Genomic DNA, 16,927 nt, shown 5'->3' with positions numbered 1-16,927 from the left:
GTGATTTATTGCTTGAACGGGATACTTTTGAGAGGAAAAGTGGGAGCTGTTAATAATTTCTCTGGGCCAATAGGTGTCAGTGTCTGGGCAAATCAGGCGCCCGGTTGCATGAATTAAGAGTGACAATCTTCCTGCTTCCTGTCCCTCTAGCGATGAAAGGAACTTCAACCCCTGGGCAGAGTGCCGGAAGCCTGAGCTTTCGCCTGCCCTTGGACACGGGAGAAGGCAGAGGATGCACTCCAGGAACGTGGAGGTCGGGGTGGGGCAGGCAGGAAAGTTTACGCAGGCCCCCAGAGCTAGAACCAATGATCAGGAACGAGGGCAGGCCTGTGTCAGGGAACAGGTGGGAGGGGGGCGGGTGGCACCAGTTTCCAGTGACAGTGACTCTGAGCTTGGTGTGTGAGCTGTCCCCCTCCCCAGCTGCCCAAGTCCTGCCTGCTCGAGGACAGGCAGGGGAAGTTTGGGTTCCTGTGGCCTCTTTGAATTTCTTTCGCTCTACCTCCTTGTGCAAAGGTGGCCTGATCTGTACTTGGAGTATAGGTAGAGCCTGATGGAGTGTGTGTGTGTATGTGTGTGTGTGTGTGTGTGTGTGTGTGTGTAAGAGAGAGAGAAACCTGTTTCTCTCTGCTCCTCTGTCTGTCTGACTCTCAAGACTATTAATACAAACCCCACGTCTGGCTGAGCCACCAGAACATGAGCTCCCCACAGCAGAATGCCACCCCTCCCAGCTGAGCCTGTTGTCTGTTCTGTTTCTGATCGGCGCCAGGCTCATAGACCCCATGTAGGTAGAATATAACTTTCCATAAATAACCCCTAGCCCGACCTACAATTTAGGCTTTGGGTTTTTTTTCCCCTCGTGGTAATGGGATTATAGACTGGGCTGATCCCTCCTGGGTCTTGGGGTCCCAGAAAGTAGACCCTAGGTGTACCTGGGGTTGGGCATTGTTTGGGATGCCCAGTTCCCCACCCCCCTATGCTGCCTGGCACATGGTGAGGACTCAGTACATGTTGAGGAATGCAGCCGATCGAGTCTCATGCCCCCATGAACACAGCCGTACACCTTCAGCCCCAGTGCCCTTGCTTGGGCCACGCCCCCTGCTTAGAACCCTGTGCCACCTTCTCCACCAGGAGAACTTCTAAGCAACACCCACCTCTGTGAAACCTTCCCGAAGAGTTTTCCCTCATTCCTACCACAAAGTGAATTACTCCTCTGCTCGATCCCTTAACACTCTGTACAGACAATGTGGCCTGATGACTTGTCCACGTGCCCACCAGGTTCTGAGCAGCTTGAGTGAGCATCAGAGCAGGAACTGATCCCACATCGGGCTGTGGGCGAACATCTAACCCCTGGGTGCCCCAGTTTCCTTAGATCCAAACACAAGCCTGGCTCCAGAGCCCATGTCCCCATCCTTTGTACCACATGGCCTCTGGGGCCAGGACCATGTATCCATTTCCTACCTGTTCTCATTCCCAGCTCTGAGACACTCCTCTCGGTGCGTGGGTTCCCTGAAGGCTTTCGCTGGGGCCTCCTCGGGGCCTAGAGACACAACACCCACTGACAACTATCAGAAACTTGCTGGTGATGATAAGGAATTTAGGAGGATTCATTGGGAGTTAAAGTGAAAAGGCTTCGGGGCTGGGGAGGGCTTTGGGGTGGGGTTACCCCAAGAGGGGCTGGACTGGATTCAAAGCTTTGACTCATCTCTCCCTGTGGCGATTGAAGAGTATTCCTTGCATGTCAGCCGTGAGACACCTTGGTGAGACAAGACCAAGAGAAGGACAAGACATTGACCCTGTTCATGACCTTACATTTTCACCGGGGAGGCATACAATTCACTTTTGGGCAAACACGTGACAGAGCCCCGTGGGAGCTGGAACTGAGTTGTACGTGGCTTGTGTCAGTCTCAGCACTAAGCAGGGCTTGGCCAGGTGAGACACACGATCCACGAACGAACACTGAATGGAAGACATAGAATCAGAAACCAAGGTTGTGGCACGGACAAAGGGGCTGGGGCATCTCAGGAGAGCTCAGAGGGGATTGCAACATCCCTGGAAGGTTCAAGCTCCGAGGTGACAAGGAACATGAACCCTAAAGCAAGAGCAGAAGTCGTTGTACCATCGTCCATGCATCCCAGTCCATTCCAGCCACCTAACCTCATGGGAGAAGAAATCCTGAATACATTGAACAGCGATGCGACCACAATGCGCCTTAGGCACCTGCTGTATGCTGGGTACTGGGGGTGCCCTGGTGAGTGGCGATAGACCAAGAGTCCCTGTTTTCCTGGGTCTTAGAGTCAGGGCGAGGGGAGAGACTCATCAAACGCTTACGTGAATGAATCTAGCATTGCATCACTACGAAGGTGAGCTCTCCGGAGGAATAGGGCCTTGCTCATGAAAGATAAAGCCTGGTTTGGTTGGTAAGGGGAGGTGACACTTGGCTGAGACCTGAAGGATGAACAGGCTTTGAGGAGGCACGGAGGGAGCATCCTGGGGGCTCAGCATCTGAGTCTGTAGGCGTGGGGGTAAACTAAGGCAGGGACAAGTGTCGCAGGAGAGCGTGGCCCCTTGGGCATCAGGAAGGAAATTTGGTAGAGCGGGGTGTGGGTGGGGGCTGGGAAGCAAGCAGGGGAAGGCCTCTCGCGTCAGGATGAGAAGCCAGAACTCAATCCTGGGCCAGGAGGAGCTACGGAAGGATTGCGAGCAGGGGCGTGGCATGATGAGAAGGGTGTTTCTGGAAGACAATGTGGAGGGCAGGCTGCTTGATGGAGACCAGGCTGAAGTTATGACAGTCGCTGTGGCGAAGGAATGAGGTCTAGGTTTGGAAAGGAAGGGACAGACAGGACTCTCAAAGGGACGACATAATTGCCACAAGGGCCCCCCGCGGCCCAGTCAAAGGTGTCTCCAAGGTCGAGGTCCTAGTGACCAAGAGAAGGATGTTAACTTGGACAGAATGACTGTGTGTGGTTGACAAAATGAGACCACATCCTCTCGGAAATGATTCATTGTCTTTATTAACAATGCCTCTGGACTCGGAAAGAACAGACTGGTATTTCATAAAGCAATATTAACGTTGTCATTTCTCTACAAGAAAAAACTTTTGCATAAATAACTTAAGTGAGAAAATAAATAGGTAACTTAACTCTTTTTAAGAACCACGACTCTCATTCTTGTGGACAAACCCCACATGAAAGGATTGCAAAAATGGCCAGCCCGGCAGGCTTTCACGTGGTATGTGCTTCTGTTTAAAAAAAAAAAAAAGTTTCTTTTTTTGCTTTTAACAATTAAAAACTACACAGAAAGTAAGAGATGTCTGGAAATGACTTTCAGAAAGATTTTTGGATGACAGCTAACTGGTCTTGCGGTTTTCTCAGCATATATACAGCACTTGTAATTTTTCCCCAAGTAGTAGTATTTTAACGTAAGGTGCGCCGTCACAGGTAACAGCAGTAAGAAGCTAGCTTCTAGACAGAATCGTGTCTGTAAGTGGTAGGCAGGAGGAGGTGCCTGCAAAGGGATCTGCTGGTCTTTGAATGGGTGCTGGCTTCTCCCTTGGGCCTGCAAGCCCAGTGTCCTGGGACCTTGAGCTTCTCTGCAGAAGGTGACTTTAAAATATGGCCGTGGTGGGGGGTGCTGTTCTTTCGGAATGGGGGGGCGGTGATTTCTGTCCGAGCTCTACTCTCTACCCTTCCCCCCCCCCCCCCCCCCCCCCGTCCTCCCCTCCCGCCCCAGCCTTGGGACCTTCTCCTTCTCTATCCCAACTGGTGGATTTGTTTCTGCATCCTTTGAGGTGGAGGGGTTGAGGTAGGGAAACATCTGGGGAGGCCAGACTGGAAAGAACACAGCTTCTTCCACGGTTTTGTCAGCCATAAAAAAGACTCCCCCCCTCCCCCAACACCACACTTGTTTTTCATCTTTGGTTGTCAGATCAGAGGATTACAACTCTGAATTCTGGAGGTGACCATGGCGGTAATCCAATCCAACCTCTCTCTCTCTCCTTTGCCCATTCAAAAGGCACCCAAGGCCTTGGAATCATGTGACAGTAGATTCCTCGAGATACAAATCCCAGCCCCACCTTCATTTTCCAAAGAGGAAATTGAGGACAGACTCGGGACAGAAAGAGAAGAGTGTGGTCCAAGGTCATCCAGCAAGTTAGTGGCAGAGTCCGGACTGGGAACCCTATCTGCGGACCCCAGTCCTGTGTTCTTGGCACAACAAGGCACTAAAGGCTTTATGAGGGGCAGAGGAGTGGGGGAGGAATCTTATCGAACTTTCTTAACCAGTCCCCGGACTTTTCTCATTCCCCAGCGCTCCCTTAGAACCCCTGGGCGGTGAAAGGCTTGCTTTCCTGCCTCCCTCTGAAGTGGGACCAGCAAAGGTGGGCGGCCCCGGTGGGCGGGGCTGCGTGGCTCAGTGAGTGTGACTCTCAGCGCCCTCCCCTGCCCTGCGGGACCCCCTCGGACGCGGGGGAGTGGGGACGGGGGCTCTTCTGGCCCTCCCCGCCCCGGGATCCGCAGGGCCTGGCTGCCTCCTGCGGAAGCCCGGAAGGTCTCAGCCCCCTGCCCGGGGTTGCAGACATTTACAATGAGATACAAACAATCAGACCGCGCGCCGAGGGCAGAACCCCGGGCGCCTGGGCCGGGGCGCGGGTCGGGGAGCGCGGCGCGGCGGGCGGCCTCTAATAGGCGTTCTCCAGCTCGGCCTGGTTGGTTTTGGCGCCCCGGGCGCGGGGCCGCGGCTTTCGGCCCTTCTGCGGCCGCGCGGCCTCGGGCCCGAAGTCCTTGAGCTCGGACTGGTTGTGGGAACGGGTGAGGCGCTTGCACTTGCAGGAGGCCACCAGGCGCACTTTGCGCGCGCGCGGCGCCGCGCCCCCGGGGCACAACAGCTGCACCCGCTGCGCGCGGTAGCGGTCGGGGATGCAGCGGAAGTCGGGCCCGCTCGGGCGCCACCACTTGCCGCGGCCGATGGCGTTGGGCAGCAGGCGCGCCGGGCCGCACTGACCCGAGCACACCAGCTCGGTGACCGGCTTGGCGCTGCGGCAGGGCCCGTCCGTCACGTAGCGGGTGAAGTGCAGTTCGCGGCAGCTGAACTCGGACACGTCTGCGGAGAGAGGGCGCGTTGAGACCAGCCCGGCTCCCTGCACGCCACCAACCCACGCCCCGGCCTTTTCCAAACCTGCCGCTTTCCAGACGCGTTTGCCCCTGGGTATCTCTTCCGGGAAGCGCCCAGGTATTCTGGTGCGAGAGGAAAGACCTCTGGCCCACCCTTTCCCCCTAAAACTTTGATCTTGGGCAAGTCATTTAACCTCTCTGTGCTTCCTATCTGTAAAATGCGTTGTCCTAAGGAGTTAGTGAGTGAATCCATTGCAGCCATAATGCAGGGGACACAATGAGCACATAATAAGAGCTGGAAGTATAGGCTGTTATGTGTTCTTCTTCTTCTCCAAGGGGGGCTTTTTCTCCCCCATATAACTTACATCTGTGTAACAGAGTGCCTGGTCTAGGCAGAGTAGGTACTTGCCACACCCTTTGCATGGCCTTGGCTTCCCCTAAAGTCTTTTTCCAGCCACTTGGGAGGGATGGCGAGGGATGGAGAAAGGAGTAGGGGTTAATTGAAGGTAATAAATCAGGGCAGCTGCCGCGGAGGAGAGAGATGGAAGCGGAGGTGGGGAGGAGAAGTCATTAGACTTGAAAAGAGCCAAACGCTGCTTGTCCAACCCCCTCATCATCCCTGAGGACCAGGAGGCCTAGAGGGGGGAAAGTACTTGCCCAAAAGGCAGAGCTGCGCATCCTCACTCCACTTTCCTGGGGCCCCGGCGCCTCTGGGTTCCTCTAAGGGTGGACGCTGTGTGCCTGAGCACCCTTGTGGGAGGCTGCACTGGGGGTGGGGGCAAAGGGCTGCCTCTTACTGCAGTTACTTCCCTACCAGAGGGGATGGAGCTCTGCCTGAAAACCTACAGGTTCAGCTGTCACAAACACTTATTAAGCACCTGCTGTGTACCAGGCATGCTGCTGGGCACATCTCTTGTTTTGTGCCGTTTTAATGGATCCCAGATGGTGACCCAGCCTTGCTCCTGGGTTGGGGTGGGGGGGGATTGGGCTCTGAGGCCTGGCTTGGTCCCCTGAAGACACCGCGATCAACTCTCCTACTGTGGGCTTAAACAGGTGGGAGCTTTTTAAACAGCTGGTCCTCATGTGAGCACCTGTCCGTCACCCAAGGAGATGAACAACAGTCCTGAGACCAAAAGCCGAGAGAGGGCAGAACAGGCCAGGCCTCCACTCCCCAGGCCCTGGAGAACAAGCATAGCAGGGGAGATGTGGGTTTGCCTTCCTCCAGTGGCTGACCTGGTTTCTGGGCTGGCTTGGCATCCTCACCCCGGCTCCCAGGCTGCAGGGGTAGTGTGTGGAGGCGGCCTGTTTGCCCAGGCAAGGAGGCTTTTTGGGCTTTCCAAGAATAGTGCCCCCAGGTCAGGCACTTCCTCTACAGAAGGGACTTTGTTTTGAGCTCACAGCTTCCTTGGGGCCTGTGGCCTCTCATGGGAGCCTCGGGAAGTGGATATTTTGTACTTGGGCCCCATAGAGCCCAGGAAGCAGTCCCTTGAGCTTAATCGACCTTGCCTGGGGGAAATGGCAGGGTGGTGTTCTCCTGCCCTCCCTTTTTGAAGACTTGAGGTCCCAGGCCTCCTGTGAGGCTGCCCCCTTTGCCGAGCCCCACATTCCCAGCTGGTTGTGGGGCAGGGAGGGAGGGGATGAGGGGGCCTGGGCAGGGGACTCCTCTCCCACCCAGACAATGACTGGAGGGCAGTGAGGCCCTCCCTCTGAAGTGTCATTCCGGCCCCACCCCCAGCCTTTCCTGCCCGCTGCCGGGCCAGCTGTGCACACTGGCCCCTAGGCTTCTCCGTGCACACCTGACCAGGAGCCCAGATGTGCCCTCCACCACGGCCCTCGCCTTGTCACGAGGGTCGGGCTCCCTCCCTAGTAGGGAGGCAAGCCTGGGTCTCGGGTGGGGACCTGGGGACAGATGGGGCCACCTGTGTCCACTCCCTGCACAGAGGATGCTACCTACCCTCCAGGGCCTGGACCCAAGTTGCTACCCAGGTCGGATGCTAATACTCTGCCTACAACTTCCATGCCTTCAAGTGTCAGCTCACTGGGAAGACTCGGGGCAGTGGGAGTGTCCCCTTCCCGCTGATTTGTGGGGACTTGCTCTGGCTCTCAGTCCCCAGCACCCCCCACACATTCCCCCACCAGGGCTGTCTTGGAATGGGATCAGACTGGGGTCAAATCTCAGCTCTTCTGCTCCCTACCAAGTTACTTAGTGTCTGGAGATTTCTTCACTTTCCAACTGGGAGTGCACCTCCTGGGGCTCCCCTGCGGCGGATCCCTCAGGTACAGCCTGGGTAGAGCGTCTACCTCCAGCAGGTGCTCACAGATAGGAGGCTCCCTTGTCTGGTCCCCTGTCCAGGGATGCCAGCTGCCGGGCCTGTCTCCTATATTCTCAGGAGGGGATTCTTGGAAACTGTCTCCTTTCTGAGGCTCTGAGCCTGTCCCAGGGTTGTATCCTCACCACCTCTGCCTCCTTCCTGCCCCAGGCTCCTGCTGCCAGCACCCCCACCAGCCTCATGCCCCCGCGCTGGATCACCAAGGCTATTCTGGCTTGCCACCCTCCCCCTGCCTCCAGGCAAGGCTGTCCCTCCGTTAGAGCTGACAGCGGCGGACGGGCCACCCCAGTCTTCACAACCTCCCAGAGAGAACCTTCCAGGCCCCTCGTGTGAAAAATGCCCTCCTCTCCAGCATACCTTTGGTCTCAAAGGGATGGTGAGGGGGCCTCCCTCCGTTCTCCGCCCGGTTCATGGTCTTGTTGTTCTCCAGCTCCGGCGGAGGCTCGGGGTACTCGCGCAGCTCGGGGATGATCTCTGTGGCATCGTTCTTGAAGGCCTGCCACCCCTGGCCGGCCCCCACACGGAAGGCTGCATGCACCAGCAGGCAGACAAGACACAGGGCAAGAGAAAGCTGCATGGTGCCAGCCAGAGGAGGGCACCCAGCCTTCCAGTAGCACAGGCTCCGACCTCCAGCCTGGGACACGTTTGCCTTTTTAAAGCCCCCTCTGCCTGATGCCAACCAATGAGGACAGGCTGGGGCAGGGCTGGTCCCATGTTTCTCTCAAACCCAGGGGGAGGGAACGGGGTGTGCTCACAGCAAGCCCTCCCCAAAGACTTCCCAGGCACAGCAAACTCCCAAATTGCTGCTGGTGCTCCCAGGTGACCTAGAGGGAGGCGGGTGTGTGAGGCAAGCCTGCCCTCCAGCCCCTCCCACGTGCAGGCGGCTGTGGTTTTCAGATATCAAAATGAGCTCCAGCTTGGAATCTTTACCTCCTTGGGCCCCCTGGGCTTTCTCAAAAACAAACTGTGGACCAGCGTCACAAAGAAAACGACAGCTCTGAGCCCTCTGCAGGGCTGAGCCCAGCCAAGTCCCTTTCTCCGGCCAAGTTCATTTGTTACCCCACCAACAAATGGCCCAAGGGCTCTATCTTTGGCCCCCACAGACCCAGGCAGAGGCAGAAGGAGGCTTTTTAAGAAATGTGATCGGTCCCAGTTCCATGGGGAGGCTCAGCATCAATTATCTTGACCAAGATAGCCCTTTGTTGGCACCCTCTGGAAGGCAAGAGAGAAAACCGGAAGGCCACGGGGAGGGCGTCTGCTTGCACCAGGAGGCAGGGATTCCGGTTACAAGGCCAGGATGAGCAAGTCAACAGGCAATGGTGATGGAGCCCAAGGAGGAAATCTTGGGGCTTCTGTGCACCGTGACAGGCACTTCTTGGCCAAGACACAGCCGCTTGGGGACTGATGTGCCAAAGGCACTTATTTCCCTGGCTAGGCCGTGGCTAGGAATGGAGAGCACAAAAATCCCTTTCCTTAGCAAAAGCCAAGGCCAGCATTTTTGGTGCTGATGTTCTCTTCTTCTTCTCCTTTTTTTTTTGGTCTCCTGGACCATTACATTTTTCAAAGAGTTTTGAGTCCTATATGGAAAGCCTTATTGGTGCATGCTATGGGGTGTGGGGTGCATTCCATGAAGCCATCCCAGGTCCAGCTAGCCACAAAAAAGCCAAAAGGAATTGCCACCTTAGCCCTGGAGCAGAACGAGGGGCCTGGGAGGGGTAGGGTACTGGGGAGGAAGGTTCACACCTGAGGTGCAGGAAAAGAAAGGAGAGCCAGCGGAAGCTTTCCCTGCAGATAAAGGAGGAGGTGCATCGGGCTCCTGGCCCTGAAGGAGGCTGGGAAGAGGGCTGTGGCCCAGGTCCCCTTGGTATTTTCACTGGGCAATGAATCAGCACGCCCCACCTGCAGAGCCTCTAGGAGGCCTTTGCCACCTGCCTTGACTTGTAAGCCGCGGTGTCCATCTGCAGCCGTCTGTCCCTCCTTTCCACCATCCATCACTCCACACATGAATGCAGCTGCTCTGACAGTTTTACAAGCCAGACAGAAGCCCCTGCAGGAAGGGCCCTCTCTGATACCTGCTTCCTAAGTCAGTTTCCTTCGGGGCAGACGAAAACAGCTGTGGCCATTGTTGGAGGTGATCTATCTCTCCCAACAGAGCCCGTGGGTGTTGTGAGAAGCTGGCTCTCTGCGCCCCCTCCCCCTGTCTCTGACCCTCCAGCCTCCTTTTCCCTTGCTCTGGAATGTGGACCGTTAACCCAATCGTGGCCGGACAACGGCCTTCTTGCCCTGGATTTGGGAGAGGGAGGTTCCGAGGCCGGATTCCTTGAGCTGGCGCGATCGGGACGCTGAAACCCCACCTGCTGGTGGGAGCTACAGACCCAGCCGCCGGAACCCGAGCCCGTGGGGCCCATCCTCGGAGCACTGCTGCCACCTGCTGGAGACAGAAGAGCCGGCGGCTGGAGGATGGCGAAGGGTTTTATTTCATTTCATGTTTTATTTGGAACTGAAGTCATTGTTAAAAGAAAAAAAGAGAAGAATCCAGTGGATTTGAACCTATGAAGTATGTCCATCCTTTTGAGTTATTCTCTGCCAAGGTATAGGCTGCTCTTCCCAGAACGGCTCACAGAGAACCTGCTATGATGCCATCTGCTTTTTCACTTCATGCTAATCCAGCTTTATATTTACTCAGTTCGGGAGCTTATCATTGTTCAGAGTTAAACCCCCAGGGTTTTAGTTGACGTCTGTTGCGGGTACTTAGGTTATTTCCAATGCTTCCCTATCCTCAGTAGGGATGATATGAACGGACTCCTCGTACGAAATAATTTTTTGAGTTAAACTCTTTGCGATCATTGTAAATTCACATGTACTTGTAAGGAATAAAACAGAGCAAATTCCACATACTCTTTGCCCAGTTCTCTCAATGGTAGCATCTTGCAAAACTATAGTACAATATTACCAGGATATTGACATTGATATGACCCACCAATCTGATTCAAATTTCCCCAGTTTTACTTGTATTCGTGTGCACATGCACATGTGTGCGTGTGTGTGTGTGTGTGTGTGTGTTTCGGTCTATGTCACTTTATCATATGTGTAAGTTCCAGTATCCATCACAGCCAAGATAAGGAACAACTCTGTGACCACAAAGATCCCTCTTGTTGCCTTTTGATAACGACACCTACCTTCTTCCCATGCCCCCCTAGCCCGTGGTACCACTAATCTGTCATTTCAGAAGTGTCATATAAATGGAACCAAATTGTATGTAACCTTTTAGGACTGGCTTTTTTCGCTCCAAGTGATTCCCTGGAGATTCATCCCGGTTGTTGCATGTATCAACGATTTGTTCCTTTTTCCTGCTGGGTAATATTCCACAAAATAATTAAAAAAAAAAAAAAAAACTTTAGTGTTACTTCCAGAAGTGAACGCTGGGTCTGGGAGAGTGAACAGTTGGCTGTGCATTGCAGGGTTGTTCTCCAGAAAGCTCAGCCAGGTCCCCGGTCCCACCAGTGTCATACAGGTAAACGTGCGCGTAAGTTGGCTAGGGCTGTCAAAACCAAGTACCTCAAACTGGGTGGCTCGAACGACAGAAATGCATTTTCTCATAGTTCTGGAGGCTGGAACTGTGAGATCAGAGTGTTGGCAGGGTTGGTTCCTTGTGAGGGCTTGTGAGCAGAGTCTGTTGCATGTCTCTGCCCTTGCTGCTGGTGCCTTTACTGACAATCTTTGGCATTCCTTGACTTATAGAAGCATCCCCCCACCCCCCGATCTCTGCCTTCATCTTCACGTGGCATTCTCCCTGTATTTGTCTATGCCCTCATTTCCCCTTTCTTTTTTTTTTTAAGATTTTATTTATTTATTTGACAGAGACAGCGAGAGAGAGAGAACACAAGCAGGGGGAGTGGGAGAGGGAGAAGCAGGCTTCCTGCCGAGCAGGGAGCCCGACGTGGGGCTCGATGCCAGGACCCTGGGATCATGACCTGAGCCGAAGGCAGATGCTTAACGACTGAGCCACCCAGGCGCCCCTCATTTCCCCTTTCTTAAAAGGACATCAGTCATATTCAGTTAGGTCCACCTTAATGACCTCATCTAATTATATCTGCTACAACCCTACTTCCAAATAAGGTCACGTTCTGATGTACTAGGAGTTAGGATTCAAGATATGAATTTTGGAGGGGCATGGTTCAGCCCATAACAGCACGCGCCTCCACAAGGTGACCAAATCTGGGTTTGGGCTAAAAATCTTTAAATTGCATTTAATAATTTAACAGTTGTACCTAAATTTCTAGCAAGGCTTTTTTTTTTTTATGTGATGATTTGCTGGTTCTCATTTCTACCAAGCTGCCTGTTCGTATGTCCACTTGCCAAACCTTTCATGAGGCAAGACCCACCCCTGCCAGGAGCTGTGAACTGATCCGTACTCCCCCTCCAGGAGCTCCTGTACTGGGGAAGAAAACAGTTCTTCAGCAAAGAAAGTGGTTAGTGCCACTGAGGAAAGGTTTAGATGCATTTTTTTAAAGGGACAAAGTGTTATGAGCCTGCAGAGGGGAGAACAGTCTCTTCTGCCTGGGGTGTATCTGGGACCCACACAGGAAGATGTGGCCTTTGCACCCCACTTTGAAGGACAGGTCAAGATTGGAAAGAAAGTTATGTTTGTTTGAATCCTCGGGATTATAGAATCTTTGATCTGAAAGAAGCCTCCAGAGGCATCTAACTTTCTACTTGGTTCTCAAGCCACCTGTCTGTAATTCATGGGAATGGAGGGTTCTCCTTATGGGCTGCATTTTTACACAGACTTTGCTCCCACAGGTCAGGGTAAAATGGAGTATCTGGATTTGGAGGGCTATCCTGTTTATAGGCAGTTGTCTGCAATAAGGGACGTCCAAATCAGCCTTTTTTTTTTTTTTTAAGATTTTATTTATTTATTAGGGGCGCCTGGGTGGCTCAGTCAGTTAAGCGTCCGTCTTTGGCTCAAGCCCTGATCCCAGGCTCCTGGGATTAAGCCCCAAGTCGGGCTCCCTGCTCAGTGGGGAACCTGCTTCTCCCTCTCCTCCCCACTCATGCTGTCACTATTTCTGTCTCTCTCTCTCTCTCTCAAATAAATAAATAAAGATTTGACAGAGAGAGCGCGTGCAGGTGTGAGCAAGTGCACAAGCAGGGGGAGCAGCAGAAGGAGAGTTGGCATGGGGGTCTTGCAGTGGCGGTGAGAGACCAGGCTCAGCTCCGAACACAGCACAGAAAGTGGGAATCTATAGCCCAGGAGCAGTGTGGGGTCAGTGGATGGAAAATTACTAAGAGGAAGCAGGGAAGGTAAGGGGGGATTCTGGCTAAACCAACCTAACCTGATTCCTGCTGAAGGCAGTGGTGGCGATCAGACTTCACCTGAGGGACAGTGGGGGGGGGGGGGTGAAGAACCCGATTAGATACTGAGGATGACCAGATGGGGAGGTTGGGGGAATTCTGGCTAAAATGGGACAAAAGGAGACAAACGTGGAAGTCCAAAGGTCGGGCCTAGTTGAAAAAGAATGAAGTCTGGCAAAAGAGAGCCTCTGTCACCCCGTGGGTTTGGAGACTGGCTTCCCTCTTCCAAGCCCAGTTGCACCTGCCCTCTGCTCTCCATTCTCCTTTTCAACTCCTCTCTTCTTTCTGCCCTCCTGCCTCTCAGGACGGCTGCCCCAGCGCTCCGCGCACTGGGAACATTCCACCAGAAGGACATCTAGTTCATGGGCTTTCGGACTAGGTTTCTCAGAACTCCACATTTCCACAAGGATGTCTTACGGTTTTAAAAAAATATGTACATTTCAGGGCGCCTGGGTGGCTCAGTCACTGAAGTGTCCGACTCTGGACTTCAGCTCAGGTCATAATCTCAGGGCTGTGGGATCGAGCCCTGTGCTGGGCTCTGCGCTCAGCACAGTCTGCTTGAGATTCTCTCTCCTTCTGCCCCTCCCCCTGCTCATGCACATGTGCTAAAATAAAATCTTCAAAAAATATTTATTAAAATATGTACATTTCAATTATGTAAAAATATAATGAAAAAAAGGAGGGAGGGAAACAAACTACAAGAGACTCTTAATGATAGAGAACAAACTGAGGGTTGATGGAGGGAGGTGGGGGGGATGGACAAGATGGGCGATGGGTATGAAGGAGGGCACTTGTTGTGACGAGCACTGGGTGTTGTATGTAAATGAGGAATCACTGATTTCTACTCCAGAAACCAATATTGCACTCTATGTTAACTAAGTAAAATTTATTTTTTTAAAGATTTTGTTTGACAGAGAGAGAGAACACAAGCAGCAGGGAGCAGCAGAGGGAAGGAGAAGCAGACTCCCCACTGAGCAAGACCCCAGGATCATGATCTGAGCCAAAGACAGACACTTAGCCGACTGAGCCACCCAGGCGCCCCCTAAGTAAAAGTTAAATAAAAATAAATAAAAATATAAAAACACACATTAATTAAATGTGGTGTATTTCCACTTTTAATGAAATGGAGACCACCCATTCATTGTGTTGCCTCTAGGTTAACTCATTTTAGTGTAGACTTCCAAAACGGAATCTCTGTGCATTTGAACTTCTTATAAATGGGTCATCACTTCAGAAGGCCATGGCTCAGAGACTCTGTCTAAATATTGGGCTTGGGGATGCCACCCCCATAAAATTATCTTTCTTTTTTTTAAGTCATCTCTACATCCCAGCATGGGGCTCAAACTCACCACCCAGAGATCAAGAGTTGCACACTCCCACTGAGCAGTCAGGCAACCCCCCCACCCCCGTAAAATTACACAAGCAAGCACAGAACAATCCTCCTTAGCTTTGACACTGTGCCATCACAACAGATGACAGAAATTAACAGGATATTAAGCAGATAAACTGCAACTGTTATTCATAAGTCTCATTTCAACATTCTGTGCTCATTAAAGCAGCCTGGACCTTTAAAATTAGAGTATACAGAAATCACAGCACACCATACACAACGGAATGCTAGGTAGCTAGTAAAATGAATGGTGCTGTAAGAAACAACTCTTTGTTAAGCACAAAAGCAAATGCAGAACATTTTCCATGGAGATCTCTATATACACAGACACACGTATGTGTACTTACGGATGCATGGGATTTTTTTTTTTTTTAAGATTTTATTTATTTGTCAGAGAGAGAGAGAGCACAAGCAGAGGGAGAAGCAGGCTCCCCCCTGAGCAGGGAGTGGGACTTGATCCCAGGACCCTGGGATCATGACCTGAGCTGAAGGGAGACGCTTCACCGACTGAGCCACCCAGATGCCCCACAAAGAGGTTTTTTTCTGTCAGGGAGAAAAGGCACACAGCTCTCTTTTGAGTTTTTTATTCAGAGAAAAAAAGCCAATGCTTACCATAAGGGAGATAAATGCTAATGACGGAGTTTAAGGCACCTGGGGGCAGGGCTATGTTTTGGGGCTGCCCGTTTGCAGGACCATTCAAACCCTAATCATCTTCACGTGAGGCCAGCTTGAGACTGTCACCCCCAGTCTCCTACTTTCTTAGGAACATAGATCTACCTCCCTCATTTAGGATGGGCCTCTCTATTCAAGAATATTCCAGTCAATTAACCCCCCCAAAAGCTGCAGTTTTTTAGAAACTAAATAAATAAAAAGATTATTCCTATCACGGGAAATTTCTGGTACTGGCAAGATAAGTTTAATCAACATCTACTGCATAAATATAATCATCTCGGGACTGAGAATGAGTTCGGGAGGGTTAATTTTTAGATGATACTTATTTTTGAAAGTTAGACAAAAGCAAACATAAGAGCATCAGAGAAAATCAGCAGTGATAAGAAGGACAAAAAAGACCATTTCTATGTAATGTAAGACATTTATTTTGGTTACAGTTAGTGCTTTAACGCTGCTTGGTGATACAACAGACGTTAAACTTACTTTCCTTTAAAACCAATTTAATACCTTCCCCTTTTCTGTCCAGGAAACTCACACTTTCACAATCAAATTACCCTGAAAGCTGACAGGAGATAAATTAAGCTTCCAACCGCTCTACTCTCTCAGCCAGAGAGGGCGTCTACTTCCAATCAGGATAAAGTCTTGACTTGCTAAGACCCACACTGTTGGCTCTTCAGTGGTTCTTGACACCGGTTTTATGACAGAAAATTTCCTGCGAGGAAAGCGCATATCTTCCTATTGTAAGATCAGTGCTTATTTGGATTAAAACATTAGCATCTTAACATTAACTTGTGACACAAAAGGCACCAACATTCCCTTTCAAAAACCATCCATCACCATGGGTGGAACACAGTGCCACCTGCTGGTCATCATATTATTACATCCCCTATAATTCCCAGGTTGGGGTAAATTCCAGGTGGGGATTCTGAGAATCCTACAGTGTCAGAGCCAAAGGGACCTTAGAGGTCTTCTAGATGAGTCCCCTCGTTTGACAGATGGTGGTTTCTGCTCTCCAGATAACTCAGAGTGGCAGAGAAACAGACCAGCCTGTGGAGAGCGTACTGCTTTTAGACTTGAGAAGAAAACCATTTGGTGCTCTAATTTGACCTAGGTGGGGGGTCTGCTAGTCAAAGAAAGGGATCAGGTCAGGGGGGAGGGCAAGGGCACCCTGAGTTCCTATTCCATCACTTCCCAGGGGTAGAAAGCCGTCCAGAAACAGCTTCCACTGGCCGTGGGCACGTGCTGGCTCTTACACAATAGAATTTTATTTTAACTCAAAAATTAGGAGCTAGATCTCATGAAGTAAAGCTAGGGTTTCTGGGGCCAAAGACTACCAAGAAATCCCCAGTTATCAGCATAAAAGTAGCCCGCAAGTAAAGGCAGTAATTTTCCCAATGGCCTGTTTGCCCTCATGCCCCCACAAAAAGGCCTTCAAGAGGTCCTGGCTAACTAGCCTGAGTAGCTATGGCTGTCCTATGGAGTGACCCCTTCCTGAGCGTGGGAGGGGGAGCCCTCGCCCGAGTCCCAGAGCCTCTTCCAGAAGTAGAGCAGAAAGCTCCAACTTAGGGACGCTACACGCTTCCTGGAGGAAGAGCCACACATTCTAACCGAATCGGGGACCCACACTTTTTGCTTCCTTTTCCTGGAGCGGGGATGGGTTTGTATCAACTCCCTCCCACCCTATTCCAGACCCCCCACCCACCCCGCGGCACCCCAGCTTGAATGGTTGTACTCCATCCACAAAACTGGCTCTTGCGTACACGGGCTGGGTCAAGGGCATATGCAGTGCACCTGGACACTCCCAGGGGGCTCCTTTCTTGGTGAGGAGCGTAGTATGGGACAAAGGATTCAGCTTCAGGGAGCAGCAAACCTGAAATCTGGCCTCAGCTCTTCCTTAGAGCCGGGACAGCCCAGGCACCATGCCCTCCATCAGTCCAAACCCCAGTTCCTTTTTCTTAAAAGGTCACAATACATGAATAAGCTCTACCAACTTGATAGGGTTATTGGAAGGATCAAGTTAGATTAAGTGGGATGGTTCACTGGAAACTGAGGTGAGGTGCATGGGTTAGAGG

General features: G+C 52.0%; 1 protein-coding gene across 1 annotated transcript; it reads right to left on the bottom strand.

Annotated features, from left to right (window-relative positions):
- Positions 1-4,675: 4,675 nt before the first annotated feature.
- On the bottom strand, positions 4,676-8,152 carry SOST (sclerostin). The gene is made up of 2 exons (XM_028092719.2): positions 7,796-8,152; positions 4,676-5,097 (listed from the first exon to the last, which is right to left on the bottom strand). The coding sequence occupies exons 1-2, from the start codon at positions 8,013-8,015 to the stop codon at positions 4,676-4,678; spliced, it is 642 nt and encodes a 213-aa protein (XP_027948520.1). The 5' UTR covers positions 8,016-8,152.
- Between the last annotated feature and the right edge of the window lie 8,775 nt (positions 8,153-16,927).

The sequence above is a fragment of the Eumetopias jubatus genome, unplaced genomic scaffold (genome assembly GCF_037043125.1).
Source record: "Eumetopias jubatus isolate StellerSeaLion01/CBP00866 unplaced genomic scaffold, mEumJub1_p1.0 scaffold_10, whole genome shotgun sequence".
Classification (NCBI taxonomy): Eukaryota; Metazoa; Chordata; class Mammalia; order Carnivora; family Otariidae; genus Eumetopias; species Eumetopias jubatus.
Note: the sequence above shows the minus strand (reverse complement) of the source record. Positions and strands in the feature narration are given on the sequence as shown.

Excerpts from the sequence above, each read along its gene's own strand:
- SOST (XM_028092719.2), bottom strand. The coding sequence starts at position 8,015 with ATGCAGCTTTCTCTTGCCCTGTGTCTTGTCTGCCTGCTGGTGCATGCA. Across the intron at positions 5,098-7,795 it reads CCATCCCTTTGAGACCAAAG|ACGTGTCCGAGTTCAGCTGC; the intron begins GTATGCTGGAGA and ends CTCTCTCCGCAG.